At 44.1% G+C, this 27,045-nt stretch overlaps 1 protein-coding gene across 1 annotated transcript; it reads right to left on the bottom strand.

Annotated features, from left to right (window-relative positions):
* Positions 1 to 85: 85 nt before the first annotated feature.
* Positions 86 to 6,255, bottom strand: TMEM207 (transmembrane protein 207). Its single transcript, XM_030280768.4, has 5 exons — positions 5,971 to 6,255; positions 4,124 to 4,161; positions 3,661 to 3,705; positions 3,076 to 3,215; positions 86 to 2,136 (listed from the first exon to the last, which is right to left on the bottom strand). Exons 1-5 carry the CDS (start codon positions 6,064 to 6,066, stop codon positions 1,988 to 1,990), a joined length of 468 nt encoding a protein of 155 aa, XP_030136628.4. The 5' UTR covers positions 6,067 to 6,255; the 3' UTR covers positions 86 to 1,987.
* Between the last annotated feature and the right edge of the window lie 20,790 nt (positions 6,256 to 27,045).

Genomic DNA, 27,045 nt, shown 5'->3' with positions numbered 1-27,045 from the left:
ATGCAGAGGGACTGGAGGCATTGAAACCTGGGCAGTCCTTGCTTGTTAGCCTCTCCAGCCATCTGATTAGAAGGTGACATTCAGAGAAATTAAAGGCAGCAATTTATTTAGAGCCAAGCCATTAATAAACAGGAGGCAGTAATGTTTTATGCAGCACATAATGCAGACAACCTGTGGAGTTCTCTGCCATGAAGGGGTCACTGAAGCTAACAGTGTGTAGGTGGGAATCAAGTGACAGCTGATTTAATGCCCACTAACAGGCTATGCAAGCTGCAGTGACAAACATAATCAAATCTCATGCTCCAGGGCATAAATTGAAGGGGTTGAATGGTGGAAGCAGTTATGTACATGAAAGATCTGATCCTGAGAGGTACTGATTACCTGCAATTCTTACCAAGATCAGCCAGCAAAAGGACACTCAGAAGTTGCTCGATTTCTTCCCTGGCTGAGTCTGTACTTGCTAATTTTCCTTATTAATAAACCCAGTAATATTTTAGCCTGTGGCACAAACATTCATTTGGCTACAAGTGACATTTAGTCCCTTTCACACAAGAGTCAAACATTAAAACTGCTTCTAAAATAAGATTTTAGGGAGATAATTTTGCAGTGGTTTTGGCAAATAATTTTTTCCTCAGAATATGTTGTAATTCTTTACATAGAATCATTATAAGAATATGATAACCTTTAGTGCATTTATCTTCCCAGTTTCCTTCCTGAGCACGGGAACTGGTGCTAACCTCACTCTACGGGTGGGGAGGTGCTCCATGAGGCAAGCTGTGGGCTCCCATTAATCTTTTGGGATTTTAATCCCAGATGGACCCAGCTGCCCAAATTGGGCTCATGGCTCCATGGGAGTACAAAGCACAGGACCAGGGCAGCAGGAGAGGTCTGACTGCTCTTGCCACTGAGAGAGCAGAGGCAGAGAGGTCAGGCAGGCTGAATTCAGCCTTCAGTGACCTGCCCAGGACAAACAAAGGGGAATCTTTGCTTTCATCTGGAATCCAGCTAAGGGGAAAACTCAGCATCTTTCTTCAGTAATTTGAGAACTAGTTAGGCTAATACCTCCAAGGAATGACTTTGGTAGAGCTGATCCTGCTTGAGCACAAGGCAGTCTGGATGGCATCCTAAAGTGTTTTTCCATCCTGTCTGCAGTGATCACCTCAAAGAAAATGGCATTCTTTATCCTAATAGATTTCTCTAGCTAAGTACTAAGTACCTAAGCCCCTAATTCATGTCTGTGTGGAACTTCCACATGGGTTCTGGACCATTCAATGCCTTCTGGTCTGCAATGCTAGGGTAAGAGTAGCTGAGAACAGTCATTGTGAAATTAAGAACAGCTCAAATGAGCAAACTCACTTTTTTAAAAGGCTCTGTAACCAGCTCCTGCCACTGTTACTCCTACATAATCCCTGTCTCTTGTTTTCTCTTCCCTGGCCATAAATTTGCTGCCTTTTGCACTAGACAAATCTGATATGCTGTGCTAAATATTTTAAATGTAGCAAATGATCTTTCATCACAGAGTGGCACGATTGCATTGCAATGTATTAGAGCAACATGACTTTGCCAGAGGGTGTTTCTTGGCACAGTGCCGAGTGAAGGAGGGAGCCCAAGCTTGAGAAGTAGCTACCAAGTCATTTATCAACATTTGGTCCTAAAATACATGGGGTTGCACCAGCTCAAGCAGCCTTAGAGAGATAAATCTAGAGGCTGAGCCAGAAACCCCAAATGCAGACAGGCCTTTGAAGAAGCTTCTTGAAATCCAGAGATATCAAAATGTCAAGCTGAACTCCTGTGACAGATTCAACATGTACATTTGGCATTTATTCTGTTGCATTTAGTCTCGTCTTTCAGGTTCAGATGAAATATGTGCTGCTTTTCAGTCTCTCAGCTAACCTGTGGAAAAGGCTGATTCAATCTCACACCCCTTTGGCACGATGGAAGATCTCTGATGAACCAAGTAGGATCACTGAAAGCCAACATGTGGTGTCTAGAGCTTGCTTTCCTTCATAACATCCTCGTAAGATGGAGGCAACTCAGTTCCCCCAAGGCTGAAACGTGGGGCAGGAGAAGAGGAAACCTCTGCAGTCATGCAGGGGCTCAGGGATCCGGAGAATGGGCACGGAGGGGCTTCAGCAGCTGGGGAAAAAGCAAAGTCAGAACTGTACAGCAGACAGGCATGAAGGCAAGTGTGGGAGTGAGAGGGGTGAGCCCAGGAGGAGCTGCCAAACCACTTGGAAACAAGAAAGGCACGGATGTAATTTTTGAAGGATGGCATCACAAAGTCTTTCACCACAAACTCCAGATACAAGAAGTTGGGACAGAGGAATTTGGGTGGGTTTGGGCGGGTCCTCCCTGTGGAGACACTGTCTATGACCACCCAGAAAGTAGGTAATATGTCCTTTGGGAAGGGCTTAGCCTAATGACAGGATTAGCTTTATTTTTCCTGCAGGGATGTTGTCTGGCTCAGCCTGCTGATGCTGCTGGCCATACTCCAGATCAGTTCTGTTTGCTACACAGTCATTATAGCCCAGTCCTCAAAATCTGGGTGCTCCTGGGGGAATGTTGAGGGTGGCTGCTGCAACAAACAGCACCCACCAGGACAATCTTTCGACGGACCAGGGTGTGTTAGCCAGTCAAGCTGTACTGGGGTGGCTCGAGTTAGACCAGTACAGTTTTGCCTGTGAGAAATGAAGGACACAGAGTGGAAAGGGCTGCCTGACCCCAGAGCCTGTAGCTGCATGTCTTGGGCCACTGCGTGGCCTGGCACCGAGGAGAAAGTCCCACACACCTCCAGTGTTTGCCTGGCCAAGTCCCAGCTAGGCACCTTTAGGACATGTGGACACATAGGGACAGCAGCAAGGTATGGCTCAGTGACAAATGGATGTGGCTTCAGCCCCCCAGTCCATGGTCTGGACATGTCCCCAGGATGTCAGAGCTGGGCACCCACTGTTCACCAGCAATACAGCCCCTGGCCGCACCCCAGCTCCCAAGCCTGACTGCTTGTTACTGGGTTATGGATGGGCCACAGGAAGGCCACCAGGACCAGCAGGACTTTGCAGCAGGGACAGGACTAACCACAGAAGGCATCTGAGCTGCTGAGGGCAAAGACAGCCACGGTGCGTCGGGGCAGGCAGCTCCGCCGCTTCAGCCAGCGCTGCAGGCAGCAGCAGATCCCGCAGGACAGGAGCACGGCCAGCAAAAACAACACCAGGAACCTAAGGAGAGGCAGCAGGGGAGGAACAGTACTGTCACCATCTGCGGGCAGCACTGACAGATGGCTGCATGTCTTCATATTAACATATTCATTAACATCTTTTGCAAATAGCTGTTAAATGTTGTGGCTTCCCCACCAGCAGACTGGACATGATCAAAGTCCCCAGAAGCCAATGCCTCACTCCTGAGTGCTCAGCAGCGACTGCTGCCTGGAAATTCAAACATTTCTCCCTGACACAATCCATTGTTTTGTCCCAGCTCAGTTGTCAGCGTACAGTGAGGAGGATATGGATAAATGATTTCCATTAGTTTGTAAAGACAGAACACAGGGACAGCCCAGGAGCAATGCTCTCTAGCTATCAGTCTCTCTTAATGCCTTTCTCTCCATATATCCATCAAAGAATATTATTTGCCAGTTTTTCCCCTTAAAGCAGATCTGAAACTTACCACACATACCAGCTGCTATAGTTTTCATCGCTCTGTCCAACGCACCTGAAAAGGGAAGAATAAAAAGCGCTTCCAGTCCAGTGTGAGGGGGCAACTGTACCCACCCCAGCACACCTACCAGCACAAAGACAAGCACCATCAGTAAGCAGAAGATTGAGAAAATTTCTTCAATGAAAGGAGCCATTAAAAATTTTTCTATGTAGATGGGAGCAATGCAGATGATGCAAGAAGCAGAGTGCCACTTGTTTGCCTTTCAACACTGGCACCCCCCAACAGAATTCTTGCTGAAAACCCAAAGGGTTGCCAGCCTCTATTTCCTCTTTTGGAAAAAAAAAACAACCCTAAATGGCCTTGTCCTGGAATTCCTCATTCCTCTGCTGTGCTGGTGTACCAGGCAGGAGCACAGCACCCCTGAAAGAGCCTGGGGTGCGGGCAGCTGTGGAATGAATGAAGCCACACTCACCTCTCGCCAAGCTCACAGTCCGACCCAGAGTCTGCTGACTGAAAACACACGTGTAAATCAGAAAGGGCAGGTATGTTTTGGTTTTTTACAATTTACCAGTATAATTAGTGTTCTTAGAGTGGGAAGTTGGAGGGGAAGAGCAAAATGAGTGTTGATCCTGCAGAGTTGAAAGCAGACCTCTCCTTATGGATCTGCCTCTGTGGGTCTCTGCTTTGAGCCAGCCCAAATCGAAACCAGCAGAGAACCTCACCAAGAGCTCAATAAATTCAATAGCTTGCAGATGAAAGCTAGGCCAAGGAGAAAGCATTCCTTTTGATGTGAAAGAGGGAAAGACAAGAGCAGGGAAACACCAGCTGGAGTCTGAGACCTTCTTGCTGCACTGGGCTTTGCTATTCAGAAATACCTGCTGAAAATGGTCATAACCAAATTCTTGTTCTGTGGCTCTTTTTTTTTTTTTTTTTTTTTTTTTGGGAGATAATTGTGAATGAAGCAGTAAACTGGAGCTGTTTTGACCAGAAGTGTGCCATACCCAGCATTTTCATGTTTTCAGATAGCAGTGGTGCATCATTCCCAGAGTCAGGTTTCAGGTATTGCAAATATGCGAACCTGAAACTTGTTTTTCAGGTATATTTTCTGTTCTCAGCTTAAGCCAGTTTGTTTTTGCAAGTCTTGTTGATCTTAGCCTCAGTTTCATATTATCTGTGCAAAAAGTAAGCAGAGCAGTTCATCAGTATAATTGAATCCAATTCAATAGATTCTTTTGGCTGACTGGTGTTAGGTGTGTTATTACAGTTGCCCAATGTTGCTACAAAAAAATTCAGATCGGGTATAGAATTGTGATAACCCTGGAAAGCAGAATGAACAAGATAGAGGAATTTAGATTTGAGTCTCAGAAAAAACCTATTAGAATGTAATTTGTAAATAATTACTTTGCATTTCCCTTTGCATATATCCAAAACACTTAGAGATTTTTGACTTTGAACTGGAAGGCTTGGTTCTGAACTAGAAATCTGTATCAAATATGCATAACTTAAAAATCTCTTTTAAAATCTCTAAATAACAGGTGCTTTTTGTTATGCAAAACTCAAGCCACTGTAAACAGCAAGAAATCCCACCTGAGATCTCTATAATGTGTCCTGTGCACACACTGCCTTTCAGTTCCCAGTTTCACCAGAGGTCTTTGGATATAGTAAGTCTTTCATATAAAGCATTATCTGTGAAATTTTATGAGTGGCTGACACTCAAATGAGGAATAGAGAAAAAGACAGAAGCTTTAACTCTTCCAGACATGTCCTTTTAAAACAGCTAATTTGCCATGTTGCACATGCACCCTGATGCAGAATATTTTAATTCTTTTGGGTTTTTTTGCATTTCAACTGATTATTAAATAACAAGTCAAAAGCAGATAGCTGACTGCTGTGATTACATGTGCCCTGAATATTCTTCATGGCTGAATGACAACCTCTGGCCTCTCTTTTATCATCCTTCAAACCAGCTCAGCACAGCCACCTTAGCGCAGTCAAACTGCAGCAAAGTGCATCTGCTCTGAGGCAGGAATCTGTCACAGCAGCCAAACACCCACCCGTGCTGCTGAAGCCCCAAGCTCTTCCATTCCAATAGCCACAGACAGAATAAAGGACAAAGGCACTAGTGTTTTCTCTGCATTAATTGGAATTTTTGCGAGCATTAAGTCTTCCCCAAATTCATTAGGTCCTCAAAAAAGAAAAAAATCCTTCACAAAATAATAATAAAAAAATAAAGCTGATGACTAAATTCTATAAAAGTTGTAACCTTCCCCCTCCCAAAATCCCTAAAATCAGCCTGGTCCCAGTGAAGGGTTTGGTTACCTGGAAGAAGGTTAAGCACAGAACTCCAGTTCCTGCTGTGATCCATGAAGTTAAACACAAAGCTCCACGTCTCCGCATCATTAGTGTGAGAAACATTGGAAGAGCTTTGTTTGCAGCAGTGTTTCACCCTCTGTAATTTGGTGCTTTAAAAACTTCTCTGCACATCGTGCCTGCAGCCAGAGAACACGTTACCCGATGGCTTCCTGCACCTCAGAAATTACCACTAGCCAGGGAGCGAATTTGGGTTTGCAGGGACACAAACAGCTACCAGAAGTTAAAGGAACACTGGTTTAAGGTCAGCACCTTGCAGTTGTTTCGGTATTTTCCTAGCTGTTCACAAATTCCTGCTGCTGAGGCTTAGTTCCATATTAACCCACGGCTGCATTTAACATGACCTGCTACAAATAGAGAGTCACTGGTGTCTGTGCAGTGGGGCCACACTTCCGTGGCATGCTGCCTTCAGATGGAATATTGGCGTTACAGAAAAAGCAGAGTTAGCTCTAAGCATGTCCTGTGCACTGTGCCTACCACCTCAAACCTGCACCAAGGATGAGGGGAACCCTTCCCAGCCTGAGACCTACCACCAGCACCAGTACTGCTGCTATGCAGCTGTCAGGGTTTGCCAGGAAAATGCAGCTTAAAAAAACCCATACACCCTCAATGCTTCTTACAAGGGACACAAAATTTCACTGCACATTCAATTCCTATAGAGCCTGCAGGTGATGTGGTTAAACAGGGGTAGAAGATGGTTTGCACCATAGCTCTGATCCCCTTGGAAGGGACAATCCCAGTTTGTTCAGCAGTCAGTAATAGGTTGTCACTGAAGTTTACAGCCCGTGGCTGAAATGCACCATTAACTGTGGTTCTTCCAGATTTTTACACAAAAGGTGTTGCCATGAATATGTTTAGCTGTCACTCCAGAGTTAAGTATTATGTTGGGATGCCATTACTTCTGTAATGATTGACAAAGCCAAGCTGCTCTTGAGATGTACCTCTGTGGCTTTGCTTCAGCTGAAAGGTCAAGAATCTAACCAAGTGTGATATACATGCACAACACGGGTTTGTTATTTAATGTTCAAGTTTTGCATAAACCCAGGCCAAACCCTGGGTAATGTTTACTTTCAGCTCAGCACTAATGAAAGGCGAGCTCCTGAAATGATGCTCGCTGAGAAAGCATCTCTCATGATAGTGCTAAGTGCATGTGCTACACTAAACAAATGGTCTGAACATGCTGTCCTTCTTCAGACCAATCCTTTTCAGTGCTGCTCAACACTGAATTGCCAAACCTATTTATTAGCTGTTTTCTTAAAGAAAAAGCTCCTGCAGTATAAAAATGGGCACAGCCTTGCTGGGAACTATGTGGCTCTTACAATTTCAGGCTTCAATGAGGTCATCCATCATTGAACTAATTTCAGTTTTCTTCCTCTCACAATTACTTTCCTCATGTCAGCACCCAGCATACTTTCAATTTAGAACCACCAAATGGATCAACCCCAGTATTTCAGGGGGCAGGTACCTCAATGAGCTCCTGGTACTGAAAAATAACATGTAGCATCTGTTCTGGATCTATTTCCAGAAGAAAAGGGAATTCTATCACTGCTCAGCTCCTGGGCTTGAGGCAAATTTTGATGTCTTCTGCTGGTTGGACCCATACAGGATTCCAAGGGATGATGGCAATTTCTGAAGCCTGTTCTGCACCCTCTGTAATGATGTCAAGAGGACAGAGAGTTGGCTAAAAGGGGGTCTGTGGCAGCAGCTCTCTGGCCACAGAGAGAAACACACAACTTTCCCTGGCATGACCCAAGAAAGTTGTGCGTTTCTCTCTGTGGCCAGAGAGCTGCTGCCACAGGGGTCCATGAATACCCCAGTCTTTTGCTTCAGGAGTGATTCCAACAGTGAAAAGAGCCACTGCTTCAGCAGGAAATCTCTCCCTGTCCATCATCACTTGAGCAGCTTGAATACATGAATGTCATAAAGAGCCTCAGCACTTGCTCTAAGACAGTCAGGACTGGACACCAAAAACCCAGAGAGGTTTTGCACAGAAATTCACAGTGGGCTGGCACCCTCCTGCTGCTCCCTGCCTGCTGGGGCACTGCTGCCTTCGGGTTTTGCAAAACTGAGACTCATCTTCTGCACAGCTCTGAGTCTGAGGGCTAGCTCCAGTCTGAGGGATTTCTCCAGGATTTTTGTCATCCGTCCATGAGGAGATACATGCTCACACACTTGCACACACATGTGAAGATTCCTCCTCTACTTACTGGATGAAAAGTTTGATATCTCTTTCCTCCTCGATTATATTCACTCACTGGTGGACTTGGGAGGCTGCTCCCTGACAGATGTTAACTCATGGCCTTTAGATTAACATGCTGTTATTTCCTCATCACCTTATGTCGTTGCTAGGTGACAAATGCATCTCCCAGGCAGCAACGGAGCAACCCAAACACTCGGCAATTTATGACTGCCCATTATGGCTTTCCTTAAAGTGCCTGGTCCTTTCAGCGGGAAGATGTACAGCTCTAGGATCACTCTAAGGGTGACTTCTAGAGTTGCCACAGAAGACACCTCCACAGGGGGCTGGCTCTTGCTGGGTTTCATGAAAGGAATGAAAAGGAGTGCAAGATGGGGAGACAGGAGGAATTTGGGAGGAGCTGATTTACCTTGTCAAGTCTGAGAGGGCCAGAGCTGCATTAGGGATCTGAATTTCAGGAAATGGGCTCCAAACTGTATTTGTGTGCACTAGAACTGATGGCCCATGTTTCATCTGGTTTCATACAATTAATTTCAGATATGCTTTTAGATTAAGCCAAAATTTCAGGAAACATCCTGGGGATTTCTGGATCTTGGTAAGAGTGGGAGGCAATTCACTGGCAAACAGAAGCCTACATAAAACACCTTGCAGCCTGTATGCACAGCTAGCAGCCTAAACTTGTTTCAAGCTCCTCCTAGGCTGCCTTCAGTGCATTTGATGGTTGCTGGGGATGACTTTTGAGAAAGCAATCACCTTGCTATTTTCTGATCAGCCTCCCAGAACAGTCCAGAATTAGACTGTCAAAGACTCAGAAAGAAAAGGAGACTGGCAGCAGGAGAGGTGGGACATGGAGATTACACAGAGATGTGGAAGAGAGACAAGGAGCATCAGGGCAGTCCCAGTCTCTACATTAAGGTCAACTGACAAGCATTAAGCATGTGTTCACTTTTATATGCTGCATTGTTTTCACATCACCACCACAATCAATTCTTGCTCCAGTTCCAGGCCACTGGGATCTCTCCTCTCCCTACTTGACCGCACCACCACGACCATCTCAGTCTTTGCTTCTGCAGCCACATCCTTGGCATCAAGGCTCCCTCAGGCTGCCACCTGGCCTGGCCTGGGGTGGCTCAGCAGGCAAAGGCAGTTTAGCCCAGGAGAAGACCAGAGCAATGGGGAGGACTGAGCATTTCCTCTCTGCAACAGGAGAACTAAAGCAGCTTTGGTCTCACCTTCCGTAAATGGAAGCCACAAGGAGCTGCTCGTTCCCCACACACACACTGAGATGACTAAATCCAGCACTGGGGAGAGTTTTTTAAGCTAATGGCCAGTGCTGGCATGGGAACAAATGAGAGCAAACCAACCATAAATAAATTGAGGCTGGAAATGCAAAGAAGGTTCACCCCATCCGGAGCAGCAGGGTTGAGCAGCAGCTTGTCCGTGGGAGGAGGGTGGGCGTGAAACCAAACAGCTCCCGGGACACAAGTCACTGAGCTCCCACATGAGATGGAACCACTCCAACTGGCTGACCCAGGGAGCCCTTTCCCCATCCCATGGAACCACCCCAGTGGGTCCTTAACCCTCAAACCCCTCCATGTGCACAAGAGTCAGCCAAGGTGGCCCTGGGCTGAGTAAGAGAGGAAGGATGAACATTTTAAAGCAAGGCCTGGTAGAGCTGGCACGGGCTGTTGTCTTTCAGGAGGATTATACCCAGTTCTGGTCCCTGATGAATGCAGCCCTTTGTGAGCCCGTGCGGGGGATGTGCTGCACAGGGGAAGGAGGGACTCATGCCAACAAGGATGGCATTGTCCTGCTGCATCCTCCCCAGGAGCCAGGCTTCAGAGGTCAGCCCTCAGATCTGAGGCCACTGCAGCTACCTTGTCTGCTTGGATGGTCCAGAGAGCCTTTTTGTTCGCCTTGGTGTATCAGCAGGGAAAATCCAGCAGAGAATGGGGGCAGTGAAGGCTTCTGCCCGGCAGGAAGATAAAAGAATCTCCTCTAGGTTATGCACACAAGATTTCTCCTATATATGCATGCATATCTTATGCTGAGAACTGCAGAAAACTGAACTCAATACACAGGTGTTCATATATTCAGGGAAGTCAAAGCTTTAAAACTCTCTGAAGTCCCAATATTGAAGTTTTGTGTGAAACTGTTGTGATTTGTCCAAAAACTGCTGTTCCAACCTTATAATGAACAACTGAAATAAATAACTGTAACAACTAAAATATTAAGTTTATCTGAAAGGACTGAGACAGGAGCTTTCTTGCACATTGAGAATGTATATTGCCAGCAAATATTTTGTGTGTGCTGATGACTTTGGTGCTGACTCTGCTCTCACCATTAAATACAGAAATCAGTGTGCAGTGATTTCCTGAGAGCTGTGTTGTGGTGGGGCAGGGTGAAGCTGAAAGAGTTTAGAGAAGTGGCTATTTCCTTACCTCTTCCAAGCTGAGTTTTTTCTTTAAAACTCAAGTTGGATCCTAAAAAAATAAAAGGTGCCAAAATAACAGGATTTTGGTAAGCCTAGCAGTTGTTTTGTTGTATGAGAATTCAGAGCTCAGAATTAGATTTTAAGATCTACTGCACCTGAATAATAGTTGGGCTTCTCTTATTTCCAGCTTGGACATTAGGATATGAGATAATTCTGAGCTTTATCACTGACTTCCCAAAAACCCATGAAATTCTGTGTGTTACAGCCCACCTGGAAAAAGAGTTTAAGAGCTCTTTCATCTTCATCTCTCCAGATACCACTGTACCTCACACAGAGCATATCAGAAATCAGTTCAAAGGGCTGGATAATCCTCAAGAGTTAAGAAACACAAGACACCGCAGAATTAAGGTTAAAGCTGATAGAATTAAAAGCCGCTTGAAAAAAGAGAAAGATTAAGTATACCAGAAATACAAAGTTATCACCAGCAGATTTTTTTTTCTTTCTTTTTCAATTATTAAATTGAAGCTGATTACAACTACTTGAAATCTGAAGCCTGCTGCTGTTTCTTTGTACTCCAACAGGTCCTCTTACTTTTAATCAGTTAAAATTGCACATTGATTTAATCATTAAAAATTATAGTTAGGTTGTAGTACTTTTTCATGATATCTCCTTTTTTTTGTTATTATTCAGTTGCCAGGGCCTAAGAAATTAGAGTGAAAAAATGAAATCCTTTAGTATTTTCATCCCTGTAATTTACTTAGCTGCTGGATGTAAAAAGACAACAAGAGAATAAATTGCTTGAAAGCAAATAGAGGCTTCATTTTCCCCTGCCTTTGAGTTACTGATATCACATTGGACACCACATGGGAGGTTTTGGCTGAGAAATTAGCATGAGACTATCTGGCACATCCTGAAACACATTTTCAAGGCAATTTTCCAGGCAGAGCTGTTTAGCAATGAATGCTGAAATACAAATGAATGCTGGTCATTATCAGCTGGCACATGTGCTTCTTCAGCAGAAAACCCCGTGCTCCAGGGGTTTGCTCTGCAAGAGGGGTCATGTGGGCACAGGGACAGGGACAGGGACATGTCTCCTGTGCCCCCTGCAAGAGCCGGGCTCCAGGCACCACAGGAGCACCCTGTGCTTGTCCTTAAGTGTAGGCACCTGCAAACATCTCAGCCTAAGAGGATAAGCCTTCCTCAGATGATCCAAATACCTTTACCACACTTGATTGCCTACCAGCCTCCCATGCATCTTGAATTCCATCCAGGTTCCCTTTCTGGGTTTATTTTGAATTGTTGGGGCCTCAAGTGCAGCCTGTCCCCTGCCAAGCACCCCCAGCCCACCTGGGCTCTATGCAGGGAAGGGCAGTGATTTCAGACCCTCGTTCCTTGCAGGCAGACTCAGTTCAGAACAGGCTATAGCCATGCTCCTGTGTGCCCAGAATTAGTGAGGGCTGACACTAGCACTTATGGATTCAAGAAACAAAGGATCAGCAGGCTGCTCTCCAGCTTCCTATCGAGACAGATAAAATTCCAAATGCTCTGCCTAGGAACAGTGAGCTGATGCTTGGGGTGAGATGCTGTGTACATACCCACATGTTGTAGCAACATGTCTGGGATCAGGGTACGGATGAGACAGTGAGGCTCCTCTGGGTTTGCTTCCCCGCCCCATGAGTCTCCAAAGCCCTGTACCATGGCCAGGCTGCCCTCTGGCCACTCAATTCAGAGCTCACCTCCTCTCCAGGCTGGTACCAGGATGAGAAACAGCGTCTGGAAGACCAGATGGAGAGCTTGCATCTTCCTCCTCACCCTGCAGGAGTTTTCTGCATGTATAAACAGAGAGAGATATGGGGGATGCTTCCAGGGCAGACAGGGACTGAAAATAAGACCACGCAATAGGAAGGCTCAGCTTAGCCCTTTCTCCCCCTCAACAGCTTTACTGTTTTACTTAATCTCCCACTTTTACATCTTCCCCAAGAATATATCTGAAAAACACACTCCTGTTTATAATTTCAACACAAACAGCCAGGCACTTCACACTCCTTTCTTTTAACTCACCCTTTGATTTCCCCACCGACTCCTGCTTCTGCTCTCTTGATTTCCCTCTGGCCAAGAAAAATTGTCCTAGCAACATGAATCTTCCCAAGCTCATTTTCCCTCCTTAGAGACCTGCTCAAATATACCAAAACCCCTTATCTTAGCCTAAAGCAGATTTTTATAACCCCTCCATCTCTCACAGGTCTTTGCAGCTCTGGGAGCAAAAGATGCACGGTCAGAGCTGCCCTTGGAACAGGCGAGGTTAATCCTGTAGGACCTGTTCTATAGGACGGGAAAATCAATCCCCCCTCCTCGCTTGCTCTAATGGTAATCTGTCTTCTAGAGCAAACTCCAACTGGCCAACTCCTTCCTTGTATTTGTGAGGGTCCTTTTTGTGTTGCAACAGCACTTAGATGTGCAGGGTGCCATGGGCTGCATAAATGTAGGGATCCTGGTACATATGAGTCCAGATGCCAGAGACGGGACTTTCCAGCTTCCACCTGGATGGCAATCAGAATAGATGCAGGTCTATTTTTTAAATCTCCCCACTCTTACAAGGTATTACTCCTGCATCACCTCTTCACTGTGCTACAGATATCATGAGCTCTAATCCTATGAGAGAGGAAGAAAATATTTAGCCTCATTCCCAGCTGTGGTCCATGGCCACATGGTTTGTGTGACAGAATGGACTTCCAGGGTGTCAGTGGGAGTGCTGAGGCTGGAACCCAGGAGTGCTGAGGTTCAGCTGTGTTGTGTGAAGTATAGCAGCTTCTACTCCTAAAAGGTTTTCTAGAGGGACATCCTTACAGCAACACCAGTGCAACCACTGAAAATCACAGCTCAGACACTCACCACATCTCCTGTGCACAGACCTCTTCTTCCTTGATGTTCTCATCCACACTCCTGTGCTCTCCTTACTCTTGCCAGCCCTGATGTCAGGGACAGAGAGAATGGGCCTAATCCCATGAGATGCAGAGTTCCCAGAGCCCAGGCAGGGTGGATGGTGCTGGGTCATCCTTGGGGTGAAACCTGGGCAGTCTGGTCCTGCCAGGCAGGATGTTGCACCAAGGGCCCAACACCGTGCACAGTGGGCCCTGAGTGGAGCATGACCATCTGTGAATTTACTATTCCTTCTCAAATGCTAATTAGTTATTTACATAAAACTTTGGAACATTTTAATTAGTTGTGTTAATTTAGAATTCACAGAAGAGAGCTATAAAAGTCTATTATATGGGACGCTTATTCAAATGAAGCTTGAAATGGCACATGGTGATGTACTCACAAATCTCTTGCCAACACAGTGAGAAAAATGAGAGGGTGGCCAGGCTTTGAGTGAGACAGCAGGAGATTGGCATTTCTGATGCACTGGGTAAAGCTGAGAAGCTGGTCCTGGTTAGGGAGATGGTCCTTTCCCACTTGAGGTCTCAGTCTGACAGTTCCAAGTTTGTATTGTCCCAATGTTGTTGCATTTAATGTGTCCTCCTCCTCCTCCTCCTCAGGGGAGGATTAACAGTTCTCTCTTTTCTATCTTTTCTATCTGTCAACTATTTTTTTTTTAACTTGTAGGAAGTCATGATTAGGTTTGAGTTGGTTTGGGATGATTCAAATCAGGCTAAAAATGGCCGACAGTTTATGGAGCCAGAGGAAGCAGACAGGTGGACATCAGTTCATCAGTCATGTGTCCAAACCACCTCTCCTTTAGGAGATTACGTGATGCAAACAAAAGCACCTCAAGTACAGAGTTGCCAGGTCTAGAAGCACCCCTTGCTGTGCTTCAGCTCAAACTCTGGGGCAGGCACCACAAGGCAGCAAAGCTCCCTCCTGCCCTGCACAGGCTGTGAGCACTCCCAGACAGCATCGCTCTGCCATCCCCCCGTGGTACTGCACTGGCAATGAGGGCACTGTGCTGCTCCTGCCTCAGCTGCGCCTTTATTCTTAAGGCAAGTGGAAAAGGCTTTCCTTCATCAAGTTCATCATTTTCACAGCACTAAACTCAATTAAAGCAAAGATGCCTGTAAGTGGCTGGACTGATAACTCTGTAAATCCAGCTATCTCAGGTTGTTACAGAATCTAAATTACCCCATCACCATTAATCCCAAGATAGAAGAAATGTCCAGGCAGTTATATAAAATTAGACACTCTAAGATTTCATCTGGCAGGGAAAACCATTTTCTGTATAAAATACAGCCCACTTTACCTCTTGAGGTTTAAGAGTTGATTCAATAAATCTGGAATTACACTATGGAAAATCATCTTCCCTGATGGAAGGTAAGTGCCAGTATCACATCCAATTGTGACAGAGCTGCTGTCTGCCTGAAGAGCTTGAGGACAGCATGGAGCAAGGGAAACACAGTGGTCTACCTAAAACCTTTTAGACAGAATTCATGGGTGGTGACATTAAAAGTGAGAGGAAACAACAAGCTCTTGTGTGGTCCATAACAAAACATCTGTTTTCTTGGTGCTCACAAGATGTCTAGGAATATTTTTATGACATTTTCTGAAAAAACAACAGAACAGTAGGAGGATTGCATTAAAACAGACCCACTCCACTAAAATCAGTGTGTTAGCTGGACTTCCTGTACTCCTCTGGGGCCATAGTCTGGTGTTTTGCAGACTGTTGGGCACGTGATGCTAGAAAGGCCATGTTTGCCAAACAGAAAGAAGGTTTGGGCTGCAGAGATTCCATGGATGGCTATTATTCTGCACAAACACTGGAAAATGTGATTGTGCATAGCAGGGAGAGATCACAGAGGGCTGCCATGAGAGGCAGGAGGAGACTGCCAGGAGCAAGTGACCGGTTTGTTGCTCTGAAGGTGACGCTCGCAGAATAAGAAGCAGAGATAAGTCCTGCTGTAAAAGCTGTTAAGAAGGGGAGTGGAGAACATGTGATGAAGTTCAGCTTTATGCTGTCTGGGAAAGCAGATGGAGCAACCAGAGGATGAACTAGTTCACCTGGAGATGAAATATCTAACCTGGAGGGGTGTGCTTCCATCTCTAATGGCTTCAGAGGAAAGGATCAGGTCACACCTCAAGACTGGTCAATCCAATGAGAGTGATTTGTTAATTTGATGGAGGCCAGCCTGGGATTGTTCAGTCTTTATCAAAGAACATACTTTGAGAATTGTTGCTATGATCAAGGCAAATTGGAAATATTCTCTGTTAAAAAATTTCCTTGATAGCAACAACAGAAGGGAGTGAAGCTGGAAGGCACTGTCACCCAGCTGGCAGGTACTTCATGGGTGTCAAATCCTTTAATCCAACTTTTTAAAACTCATCAGAAGATTTTACAGCAACTGCATAAATGCCCTGTGAAATCCAAGGCTGCTGGAAATTATTTAGGACAAGAGCCAAACATAATTCAGAAGAAAAATTGGACATCGCTGTGGAAAATTTGCAGAACAATATTTTTTGGAAAGCTTTTCCGTTATGATGCATAAACTAGATTTACACTAACAGAGGTGCAGAAGAAACATAACTCATAATTACTCTCTTACTTTCCTCTGGCTGTAGTGGGAGCCAGGACACCAGAATTGTGCTCATCAGTCCCTGTTTCCAGTTTTGAGCTCTTAGTGTTTATTCAGAGCTCGCCCATTGACCCATCTTCCTGTCACAAACTGATTAAGTGCACATGTCAGAAGGATTGCCAGCAATCAACAGCAATCACTGGAAAAGAAAAGGGAGCTGGAGGGTATAAAACAAGCAGCTTTTTGCTAGTGACTTCATTGTGAAGGAGCTGGAAGTCATGGCAGGCCAGTGGCACATGTCAGGATAGTCCAGAGGAAAGATGGAAATGGTTGGGGAGCTCAGTGAAGAAGAAGTGCCTGCAGCCTTGCCTTGACCTGAGCATTGGTCCTTTTCTCCAGGTTCCTAAAGGCAGGCTCCCAGGGTGGGCTGGGGGTCGTAGGCACAGCATCACCTCTCTGTGCATGAGATGCACCCCAGACCTCACTCCTGCTGCCTCCCCCCCATCAGAAATCTGTCTCACACTGCCCAGCATGAAACACAGAGGAGCATCTGGTAGGAGGCAGGACATGCTGCCTGTCCCCCTGAGTGGACAGAGCAGGCTCTGTCTCATCAGCGAGAAATGAACAGGGTTAGTCTCAAAGTCTTCCATCTGCTGGATTAAAATTCTGGTGTTAATTAAACCAAGGAGGAAAATACAGAGGAGGAATGGTAAAACAGAGTTTGGGGTGTGGAGGTTGTACTTTTCTTTTGTTTGTAAGTTCAGTATTTTGTGCATGAGAAGAAGTGGCCCAGCATGGTAGAAACAGGTGCTGGAGTGAGTTTGTCCATAGCATCAGAGCTGGGACATCATCTCCTGATGTCCCAGCCCTGAGGGCTGATCTGTGCCTCGAGTGACAGCTTTGACATCTCCCAGCCTGGCCAGGACTTCCCAGGACTGCAGGCAGGGTGCAAAAAAACCCCCCAAACTTTCACAAAGGGGTAGATCTTTCCTCATCAGCTGGGAGGGGTGAGTAGATCTACTCTACACTTCATCAGAGAACAGCTTTTCAAAGCTTGTGTACCCAGCTGGTGAAGAACTGCACATGGCAGATAGAAAATGCACAACACATCCTGGAAACCTTTCTTAAAAGGGCATCACAAATTAATCACTCTGATTGAGTTCTTATATATTTTTTTAGAACATCATTTATCAGTTTAATTTAACATTACTTCAGTTGCTAAGGAACAATGATTGCAAACCTCCACCAAACAGGAATTTTGAACACTAATGTCTGGTTATCTAATTGGAAAATATTACAAAACTCAAGCTGCGCTCTGCCCTCTCCAGCCACACTGCACAGTGAGACATGGAAATGCTCTGTATTATATATAATAACACTGTTTATTAGTCAAGACTTGTAACTGTAGGAGAGAACAGCAAAATCACAAAAGGCTCAGTAGAAGAGACTTGCAAATTAGTCTCATTACTCTTGAAATTGAGCTGCTTTCCATGCTCCTGGCAGAGATACCTCAAGGATACCGAGATTGCCTGTGTATTGCATTTCAGATCATGATCATTCTGCTTTACACAGTAATGTACTAAGTCTCCATCAGGCCAGTGATGGGAAGGGGGATGTTTACTTAGTGATGTGTGAAATGATGAATAAATCTTCAGGAATTATTTTGGGGGAGAGGGCAGTGAGGGAAGAGCTTTATTACATTCCTGGATCACCACCAACCGCAGAAATCCAGAAATTTTGCACATCTTTCAAATACTGAGCATCAAATGGAGGGAAAAAAAAAAAGGAAGGTTCAACTCTGGTTCAAATTTCTGCACTACCAAAAATGTTCCTTCATTTCAATTAATTCTTGACCTATTTTTAATCAAAAGAGCCTGCTGTGTCTTTCTGCCTCAGAAGACTGACATTGCCAGCAGGATGCTGCAGTCTCTGGTCCCACTCCCTGGGGAGTGGTGGAGGCTTTCCTCAGGGCCAGAGATTGTGGGGAGCTCCTGCTCCATGGGGCCATGGACTGCATCCCACATTGTCCAGAGCCCCTCTCCCCACTGCCATCCCTGCTGGGGGCTCACCTGGTGTCCCACAGGAGGTCTCAGACGAGCCAGCAACTGGAACCCTAAGAATGAATCACACCCTTCAGCTCCAAGCCCAGGCCCGGCACAGGCTGGGTCATTGCACTGGACCCACTGTGGGACCACAAAAAGGGACCTGAGCTGCCACTGAGAGGGACAAGGCAGAGAGACAGGGCAATAATTTTTATAGATTAATATTTTAAAAGAAAAAGGATAGAGCAATGTTTTGAATAAGCTCCTGTGACATAAATAATAAATAAGCAACATAAACTGTGTATACAGACATATACACATACATGCATGCATTATGGAGAGCTCATCTTTACTCATTAATTCCCTCGGGAGTTAGAAAATCACAGCTAAAAACAATCATTTGTATGCAGAGATAGACTGCACAGAGAGACACAATTTTCTGTTCTTACCAAGACAATACTTTTTGGAAAAACCCCAACAAATTAATGTGAGCCACACTCAATAATTTTGTCTAAACAAACAGCAGAAGAGATATTTTCAAAAAGTAAGGAAATAAAAAACCTGATTTTTATATTTGTAATTTCATGAGCTTTGATTTTATAACACTGTTCTCAATACCTGAACAATTCAACCCTTGTATGATACTTCTAAAAATCTGAGTGTTTATTTCTCTAGCATGAAACAGGGGCAAGTGTTCACCCAATAAAAAGGTAGAACTCCATATATTTAATTTTAAGAGTGTTTAGAACAATCTTTCCACTTTTTTGATTCATTAATGAAGCCAAAAGGCTCCCAGTTCTCCCAGGGAAACTCGTGTGCCTGACAAGTGGGCAGGTGAGCCCTGAGCCAGCAGCTCTGCTTGTCCCTGCCACTCCCTGCTCTCACCACCAGCCTCGGTGGGCACAGCCACTCCCACTTCTGTCCCAGCACTTCCACTTCAGGTTGCATCTTTAAACCACAAGGCATGAATCCTTGAGCAATTATATTTTTTCTGATATTGCATAATCTACTGAGATAAAAATTGGAAAGATTAGAATAGTGTCTACCACCAGAATGAGTTTGGTGATACTGACAGATTTAAAAAAGAAAAAAAAAAAAGCTATTATAAAAATAAATGTTTTCCCTGGACATTGGGAGGATGAGATGCTCCCTTAGCACTTGATGGGACTTTCAATCAGTTTTTCTTGCTTTTTCCTGGCTTTTTGCAGCATCCCCCTGACTTTATTTCTGATCTTGAACATTTAAGGTTTAATCAATTACTGCTCCTCCTGCTTCTGGAATCTATGTGGTTCACTTGTATTTACTGAATGTCATTAAACCAGGGTGATGAAGTAGTTCTGCTTGGATCTTTAATCCACTTCTTGTTATAAAAAACCCCATAAGATAGAGCTGGTTTTACCTGGAAGCGCTGGTATCAGTTGAAGCCCTGAACACTGCTTGGAGGGGAAAAGGACTGATCTTCCACGTTTCACTTGGCTAATCTTAAGGTTAATAGAAAAAGGACAGTTGATGCTTTGTGAATTACTGCTTTGCAAATTAAACCTTCATTCTTTGTTGAAGACAAGGCTGGGATGTTCCTTATTTTGTTACAGAAACCGGAAGTAGTTGATTTGATCCATAGTACCACCAAACTTTATCTGCTGCACGCCTGGAGAGTTTTTCAGGAGGATCTGACAGATGCTACCAGCAATAACAAAAGCACAAGCCCTTTGGATATGTAACTGAAACACAAAAGACTTGCTTAGCTACTTCCAGAGGTATGAGCACACCTGGCTACAGCGGGAGAGGAAAACTGGAGAGCTGCTCCCTGGAGACGTGAACAGCTCCCTCTTCTGCAGGCAGGCAGGCAGGAGGCCAGGGGGACTCACAAGCTGCTGCTGGGTGTCCATGCTCTGCTGCAGGCAAGTCTCTAGCAATCCCCTCAGCTTGGTTTTTCACTGTACAGAACAAACCCCACTGAGGACTTAGGCCATGGTTTTTCAGAAAACCAGCTCCACAGAGCCACAAAATTTCATGGTCCCAAACACTCCCATGTTAGGGCTCATCAGGAGTTAACTAATCATAATATCTGTCATAAATACTTCTGGGAATGGCAAAACATCAGACTGCATTGCAGTTGTGCCTCATTCTTCGTAAATACATGCTGAATATTTTTAACAAATAATTATTACACTTCAGACTCTCCCCTTCAAGATATTCCCCAGTGATAATTTTTGCTTCACATTGAAAGAAATTGCTTCTTCATTCAATAAATTAAATGTTTGCCAGAATGGCATATTAAGAATCATAGAATGGTTTGGGTTAGAAAAGACTTTAAAGATCATCCAGTTCCAACACCTCTGCCATGGGCAGGGACATCCTTCACTAGACCAGGTTGCTCAGAGCCCCATCAAACCTGGCCTTGAACCCTGCCAGGTATGGGGCATCCAAAACTTCTCTGGGCAACCTGTGCCAGCTTCTCACCACTCTCACAGTAAAGAATTTCTTCCTAACACGTAATCTAAAAGAAACCAAACTCTCTGCCCCTCTACTGCCAGCCAGGGGGTGGAAGGGACCCAACAGTACATCAGGCAGGAAGTGCCCTGAGCCTTCCTTGAATCCCCAACAAATAATCCCACAGCTGTTCTGCCTTGAGCATCTGGAACACTTATTCCATTTGGGCAAGTCATCAGTGTTACCTTACCTATATGTAAAAGAGCACTTAAACTTTTCCTTAATTTGCAGATTCCTATTTAAGGTTAAACTCATGTTTAAACAATAAGCAATTCTTCTTCTTTTAATTAAGATTTATACAGGTTCCCATGTGTAGAGGAAGCAATGAAGTCCTAATGAGCAGAGAGTCTAATTATGATCATTCTGTAATTGAAATAGTGGTGTGCCTCAGAATAAGACTGTTATTTTGCCAGATAATGGACTAATGAGCACCAAAGAAGTAGTAAAAGAGGTCTGTAAAAGACTCTTGCAGTTCTTATGAGGACAGGACAGTGTGTGAACACCTCCATGTAGAATTCAAACATGTATAATGGAATATATAATGCAATATGTCCAAAGATTTATATCAAAGTGTTGGAAGTGGATGAAGGTCAAGGGCATACCAAAAGCAATGGAATTAATTATTTATGCGAGACAGAAGAAAATAAGGCAGAGACAGCTGCATGAAGTGATTTAGGAGACAGATTAAAAATATAAAAAGGGAAGTCAGTGGGAGGCAACATTGGGAAAATGATCAACATCCACCACAATATTGGTCCCATCGGCTGAAACCAGTTCCCTCCACGTTCTGATTGATGAAATACACCAGAGTCTGATATTTTTTCTTGCCTAAATGACCAGCTCTAATCATGAGCTCCACACATTGCTGCTTTCTTCATCGTTCAGCTGGTCAGGAAAGAAAAGATAATTACAGAATGTTTGTTTAGTAATTGTCTGCTTCTATTTTAGAGTTTGCTTCTGGTGCTAACGAATTCGACTCCATTATGTCATTTATCATGTGAACAGTCAGGTTGAGGAACACTTTAAATCAGGAACTATTTTGGTTTGTATGAGAAATAACCTCACAGAACAACTGACAGCATGTGTGAGCAGAAAAATTCCATGTCTGGAAAGGAAAGGTTAGGTGATTTCACCAGATAAAAAGCTTAAGGAAATATCTTTTCACCAGCAGAGTAGAGTGCTCATGGAGAATGGAAGAGTTGTAGCCCTGTATTTTTCTTCACAAGGAATTCCAGGTTTGAAGTTATTTACCTGGCGTGCCAAGTAACATTTGTTTTCTATTACCTTTTCTTCTATTGCCCTTTGCAAAGGAGAATTTTCATTTCATTGGATGTGCTAAAAGTTGTACTTTAAACCTGACTTAAGTACAGGTAACACAGGTTGTAATTATATCTCAGGTGTGGCAAGAGCAGAAAAGTGGAGCTAAAGGAAAGAACCAACCAGACATTACCCACAGATATATCTGGAAAGTAATGGAGAGTCGCAGCTTATTTATAAACAGCTCCCTCCCCATGAACCTGTGTTGATATCCAAACCACTAAATTTCCTGTGTTATACTGTAGCACCAGTACAGGATCATTTCATTACTTAATTCAGCCCAATCCAATGCACTTGTCCATTAGGGTGGGATCTCACATGTATTCCCCATCCACATGGACAGGTGTAGTTCCTGATGAACCTGAACATGGTGGCATGGGCTCAAGCAAAAGGCTACTGGGAGCACACAACCATGTGAGAACAAACTGGAAATTTCCTCCAAAGGTATTTTTCAATCTCAATTTGCTAGCTAATTTCACAACTGTGGGTTGAGAAACCTGTCTGAAGTGACTGCCCAAAGAAAAACCCCCATCCATTTGATAGGGTGTTCTCCCAGTAACAGTGGAACAGAAGTTGTTTGACAATACTTTGGGTAATGTCATGAAGACTGTAGATAACTAATAATAGCAGCGCCTTTTTTTCCAGAAATATGAAAGTCATAAAAATGATGGTTTAGAGGGACCAAAACTATTTATAAACTGAAGAAGAATTCAGTGAAGAGTTTTGACTAAAAAGGAGTGGAGGGGAGAATTTTAATGTGCTTGAAATAGAAGTCAAAATCTTAAAGAAAAAATGCAAATCTGAAGTATTTTAAGTGGTTTAAAAAAAAGTTGAGTGGCTCAAACATGAAAGGACACCTTTTGTTTCAGATCAGATGAAGATTTTGTTTACCAGGATGAACAACCTTGATTTGAAATGTCCTCTAAGTTCAGCCTTCTCAGGGTGGGCAGTTCATCCAGTTCACCCAGGATCTTTCATCCATGCTACATACAGAGAAATAGTAATACAGAGAACGTTAACTGAAAAAAATTAAAAGTTCTCAGGAGCATTGACTTCCATCATAGGGTTTATCGTTCATTTCCTTTTGGCCAATTACTCTCTTCAGAAATGTCTCTGGCATATTATGAAGACTAAGTGTTAAACCTGGGAGGTCGTTCCACTTGCAGCCTGCCGAGAACATCTTTACATTGCTGGTTAACGACTTGTGAACTTCATTGTCAGATGCTGCTCTGCGACTTTGCATCTCCCAGCTGATGGCTCTGTGCCATGAGCCGAGCAACTGCTGGGCGCCTCTCGCCCTTGTGAAATTCGAGTTCATTCTTTTTCTGCTCCCCGCGCTTTCTCCCTGCAAATTTATGACTTGCTAACAAATGCGTCGCTCTTGATTCCCTCCTCTTCAGTGATCTTTAAGATCTCTCATTTCATAAGGAAGAGGCAGGTGGGAGATCTGTTTCCAAAAAAAAAAAAAAAAAGTTTCCATAAGCATGACTTGTAGAGTAAGGCTGCCTGTATATCCATCCAGTTTCCATTGACTTAATTCAGTCCTTTCTGTTAAGTTTCTTAGCAGTCATTAACTGCCCTAAACGAAGTGTTTTCCTCAAGATGCCACACTCCTGTGAGAGCTGGAGGTTTTACCCACACATGCAGGCAGCAGCCTTTCATCATTCTCCATATAAATTGAATATTTCCTCTGCTTGCCTTTACAGCTGTTCTCTGAACACCATCCACAAAACTAATGAAACATTCCTGTAGCTCACCCATTCCTTCAAAAATCTCTGCCCAGACTTGTTTTATTCTGAGAGGCTAACAATATTTGTTCCACCTTTGCAGTGGCACAGGGCTGCATTGCACTGACCTGGCACCTGGGAATCAATAGCAGTCATGGTGGGAGGAATTACAGCACAGTTCCTAGTAATTGTGCAAATGCAAATTTATTACTCCAAAATCCTCCCTAATGTAAATCCAGTAAGGTCAATAGAGGTAGAGCAAAACTGGCCATTCAGTTTCATCTGTTATCCTCATTTTTATAAGGATGGATAGCAGCTATTATGAGAAAGGAATTTCAAAAGCCTGGAAATACTGTGACCTGGGAAAAGAGCTGCAAGGATGCCAGAAATCACTCTCTGTGCAGATGGTTATTCTGCCCAACCAGAGCAATCAGGATTGCCAAAAAACCTCCATGAGTGTGAACTGCTACATCTCCATTAGCAGTGCTGATTAACAGGAGCAGAGGGTCCTGCCCTTTGGTTAGAACATGCCAGTCTGTTACACAGGGATTCCCGATTTTGGCAAGTAACAGCATCTCCCTTCATCAGGGTCTTGCTAACCTGCAGCTGCCCTTTCCAGCGACTGTGTAAGGTTTTCTGCAATTTCTTGAGTTTCCTCCTAAAATCTTCTGTTGTTTGTGTAATCTTTTTATGAGCTACGCAAAAGAATTGTTTTCCTTAAGAAAGTCTTAACATATGCACAGATAAACTCGGAGTCTAAAGGTTAATGTTGCTTCATCACTGCTGAAGTGAAATCAAAGATTTTAAAAGTCATTCTGCAGAATCATCTTGCATTTTTAGGGGAAAATAAACTGTTATTGACTATAATAATAAGATTTTGGAATATGCTAATGGAATTTTTTTCATTTACCACACTTGATGCTCTCTTTTTTTCCATAACTATTGCAGTTTAGTATCAGGCAGCTATCCAGAGAAGTTGGATTTTGTTAAGAAAAAAAGACTGTTAAAAATATATTAAAGCATCAAAACACCTGTATAAACCTGTGTCAAGACAGGAGGAACACTTACAAATAGGTAAGATAAAAACACACTGTATTAAGCCTTTTCTTGCTATTATAAGATCTTTTAATTGGCTCCATTTACCCAGGAAAGACAATGGGCTAAATCAGTGCCTTTTCCCTTCTGCAATGGTGTCAGCGAACCATCAGACAGAGAAGCCAGGAGTTTGAAATCATCTCCAGAGAAATCATCTCCCTGTAGAAATACCCATCAGTAGGGGATTGCCTCGATGCCAAGGCTGTGTTCAGCCTATCTAGCTTTATTAATCTGCTGACAGCCTGCCACTTCTCACTGGCATCACTGAGCAAGCAAGGTAAACTGCAGCCTAATTAATGGCCAGGCTGGAGGTTTTCTTCAAAGACTGACTGAGACAGATGCTGGTCTTGCCCAACAGAAATGTTTAAATGTTCCTGCAACCTCCCCAGTCAGGCAATTTACACAGATTTGGTGTGTTTGAACACACTGTGCAAAAGGATGTTCAGGCATCCTAAACACAAATGGTGTCCAATGTGTGAGTACTTGTGGGTCAGATACCTGCCAAAAGCCAAAGCCTTCAGTAGGATGAGAAGATATTCCTCTCCATCACTGCTTTGAAACAGCTTTAGTTTGTATGAAACACAGACTCATAGGACTGGAAATATCTCCAGCCTTAGGCTGTATCAAAACATGTGTGACAGAGATTTAAATGGACTTGGATGCAAGTCATGTAAGGTCAAGTTTCCATTTAAGAGCCATTTGTATTAGCAGTTCTACCACTGTAGGAACACAGGGGAAGAGACACTAACGATATCTAGCACATTAACATGGACAAAAGCTATTTGCTACATCCTCAGGAATAAACACAGACGAACCCTTAATGAAGCACAGCTTCCAATCCCTCCTCATTGTGCAGGGCTCTTGCAGAGGTTCACACAAAATGCCTCACTGGGCAGTGAGATGCAAGATCTGGCTTGGACATAATCAATACAGCAGAGAATACACCATCTGTGTCAGTCAGGCTCACCTGACACATGCAATTGTGACTCCTCATGCATTTCGGTGAATGTGCAGTCCCTACCTGCCTGAAAGCCATGCCTGCCTGCTCAGCCAGGCACAGGTTCCTCGCTGCAAAATTGTCTCAGCAGAAAATGTTCAGCTCCATGTGTGGGTAACATCAGCTCCCTTGACAGAAGCAGATGGGAGGTCCATGTGCTGCTATGTCAGAAATATTTGTCATTCTCCCATCTTCCCTGTGTCCTGTATCTTAGGTTATCAGGTGTGCTCCCCTCAATGCCAGTTAAAAGGCAGGTGTCAAACACAGAAAGCACGTTCATTTATAACTGCACAGACTATAATTATGTGTAGTCTAGGGCTTATTTCCTGAACTAGGAAGGAGGAAAAATGGGTTAGGTGGGTGTGAGTAACAAGCAAGAACATGTCTTTTAGAGGTTATGAAACTACCTTGATCTCCCAGTATCAGAAATGCTGGCTAAGAACAAACAAATCAGAAAACTCTGTGCAGGCTGAGAGTTGGGACATAAACAAGGAAATTGGGAACTGACAAGGGAATAGTAACAAGTTTCTGATCGATGCTGGGAATTTGGTATTGCAAGCAAAAATGGAGGAGAAATATGAGGTCACCACTACAGCTTATTTGCAGAAAGAGAAGTGCAATCTTGGGATTACCAGGTGAGATCTTTCAGAGAGAAATGGGGACTTTAATGACAGTGTATGAAGCATCAGTGAGACCTCCTCCCATTTAATACTCTAACTACTTTTGGTAATCCATGTGCACTTTGAGATTAATTGACACCACAGTAGATGAAGAGGTCTGAGGTGAACTGAGAGTCATTTGGGAAAGAAGATTGAAAAGCCAGACCTCCATAGCTCAGTGAGAAAGGCAGACAAGAACCATCTCCATAAAAATACCTGAGTAAGGAGAAGTGAGCAAAACAGCTACTGAAATGAGAGCCAGTGCTGGTGGCAGAACATGTGGGGAAAGGTTCCTGACCAGCAGGGACATGGACAGCCTAGGAGAATCCCACAGTGGGGTAACAGGCAAAACCACAAAATTGTTTAAAATCGGAGCATGGTCCTTTCATGAAAAGGACCATAAACAACATTATTCCTGCATAGCAGAGAACTGGGCTCTATGATCCAGAATCCTCTTGTGCTTATAACTTTAAATTGCCTGACGGGAATAGAACAGCAGCAAAACAAAGCCTTTGGCCACTTGTTACTGGAGGTCTGTGGAATATTTTCACAGCAGTGG

Source organism: Taeniopygia guttata, chromosome 9 (assembly GCF_048771995.1).
Source record: "Taeniopygia guttata chromosome 9, bTaeGut7.mat, whole genome shotgun sequence".
Classification (NCBI taxonomy): Eukaryota; Metazoa; Chordata; class Aves; order Passeriformes; family Estrildidae; genus Taeniopygia; species Taeniopygia guttata.
The sequence above is the reverse complement of the archived record's forward strand: the minus strand, read 5'-3'. Positions and strand labels throughout refer to the sequence as shown.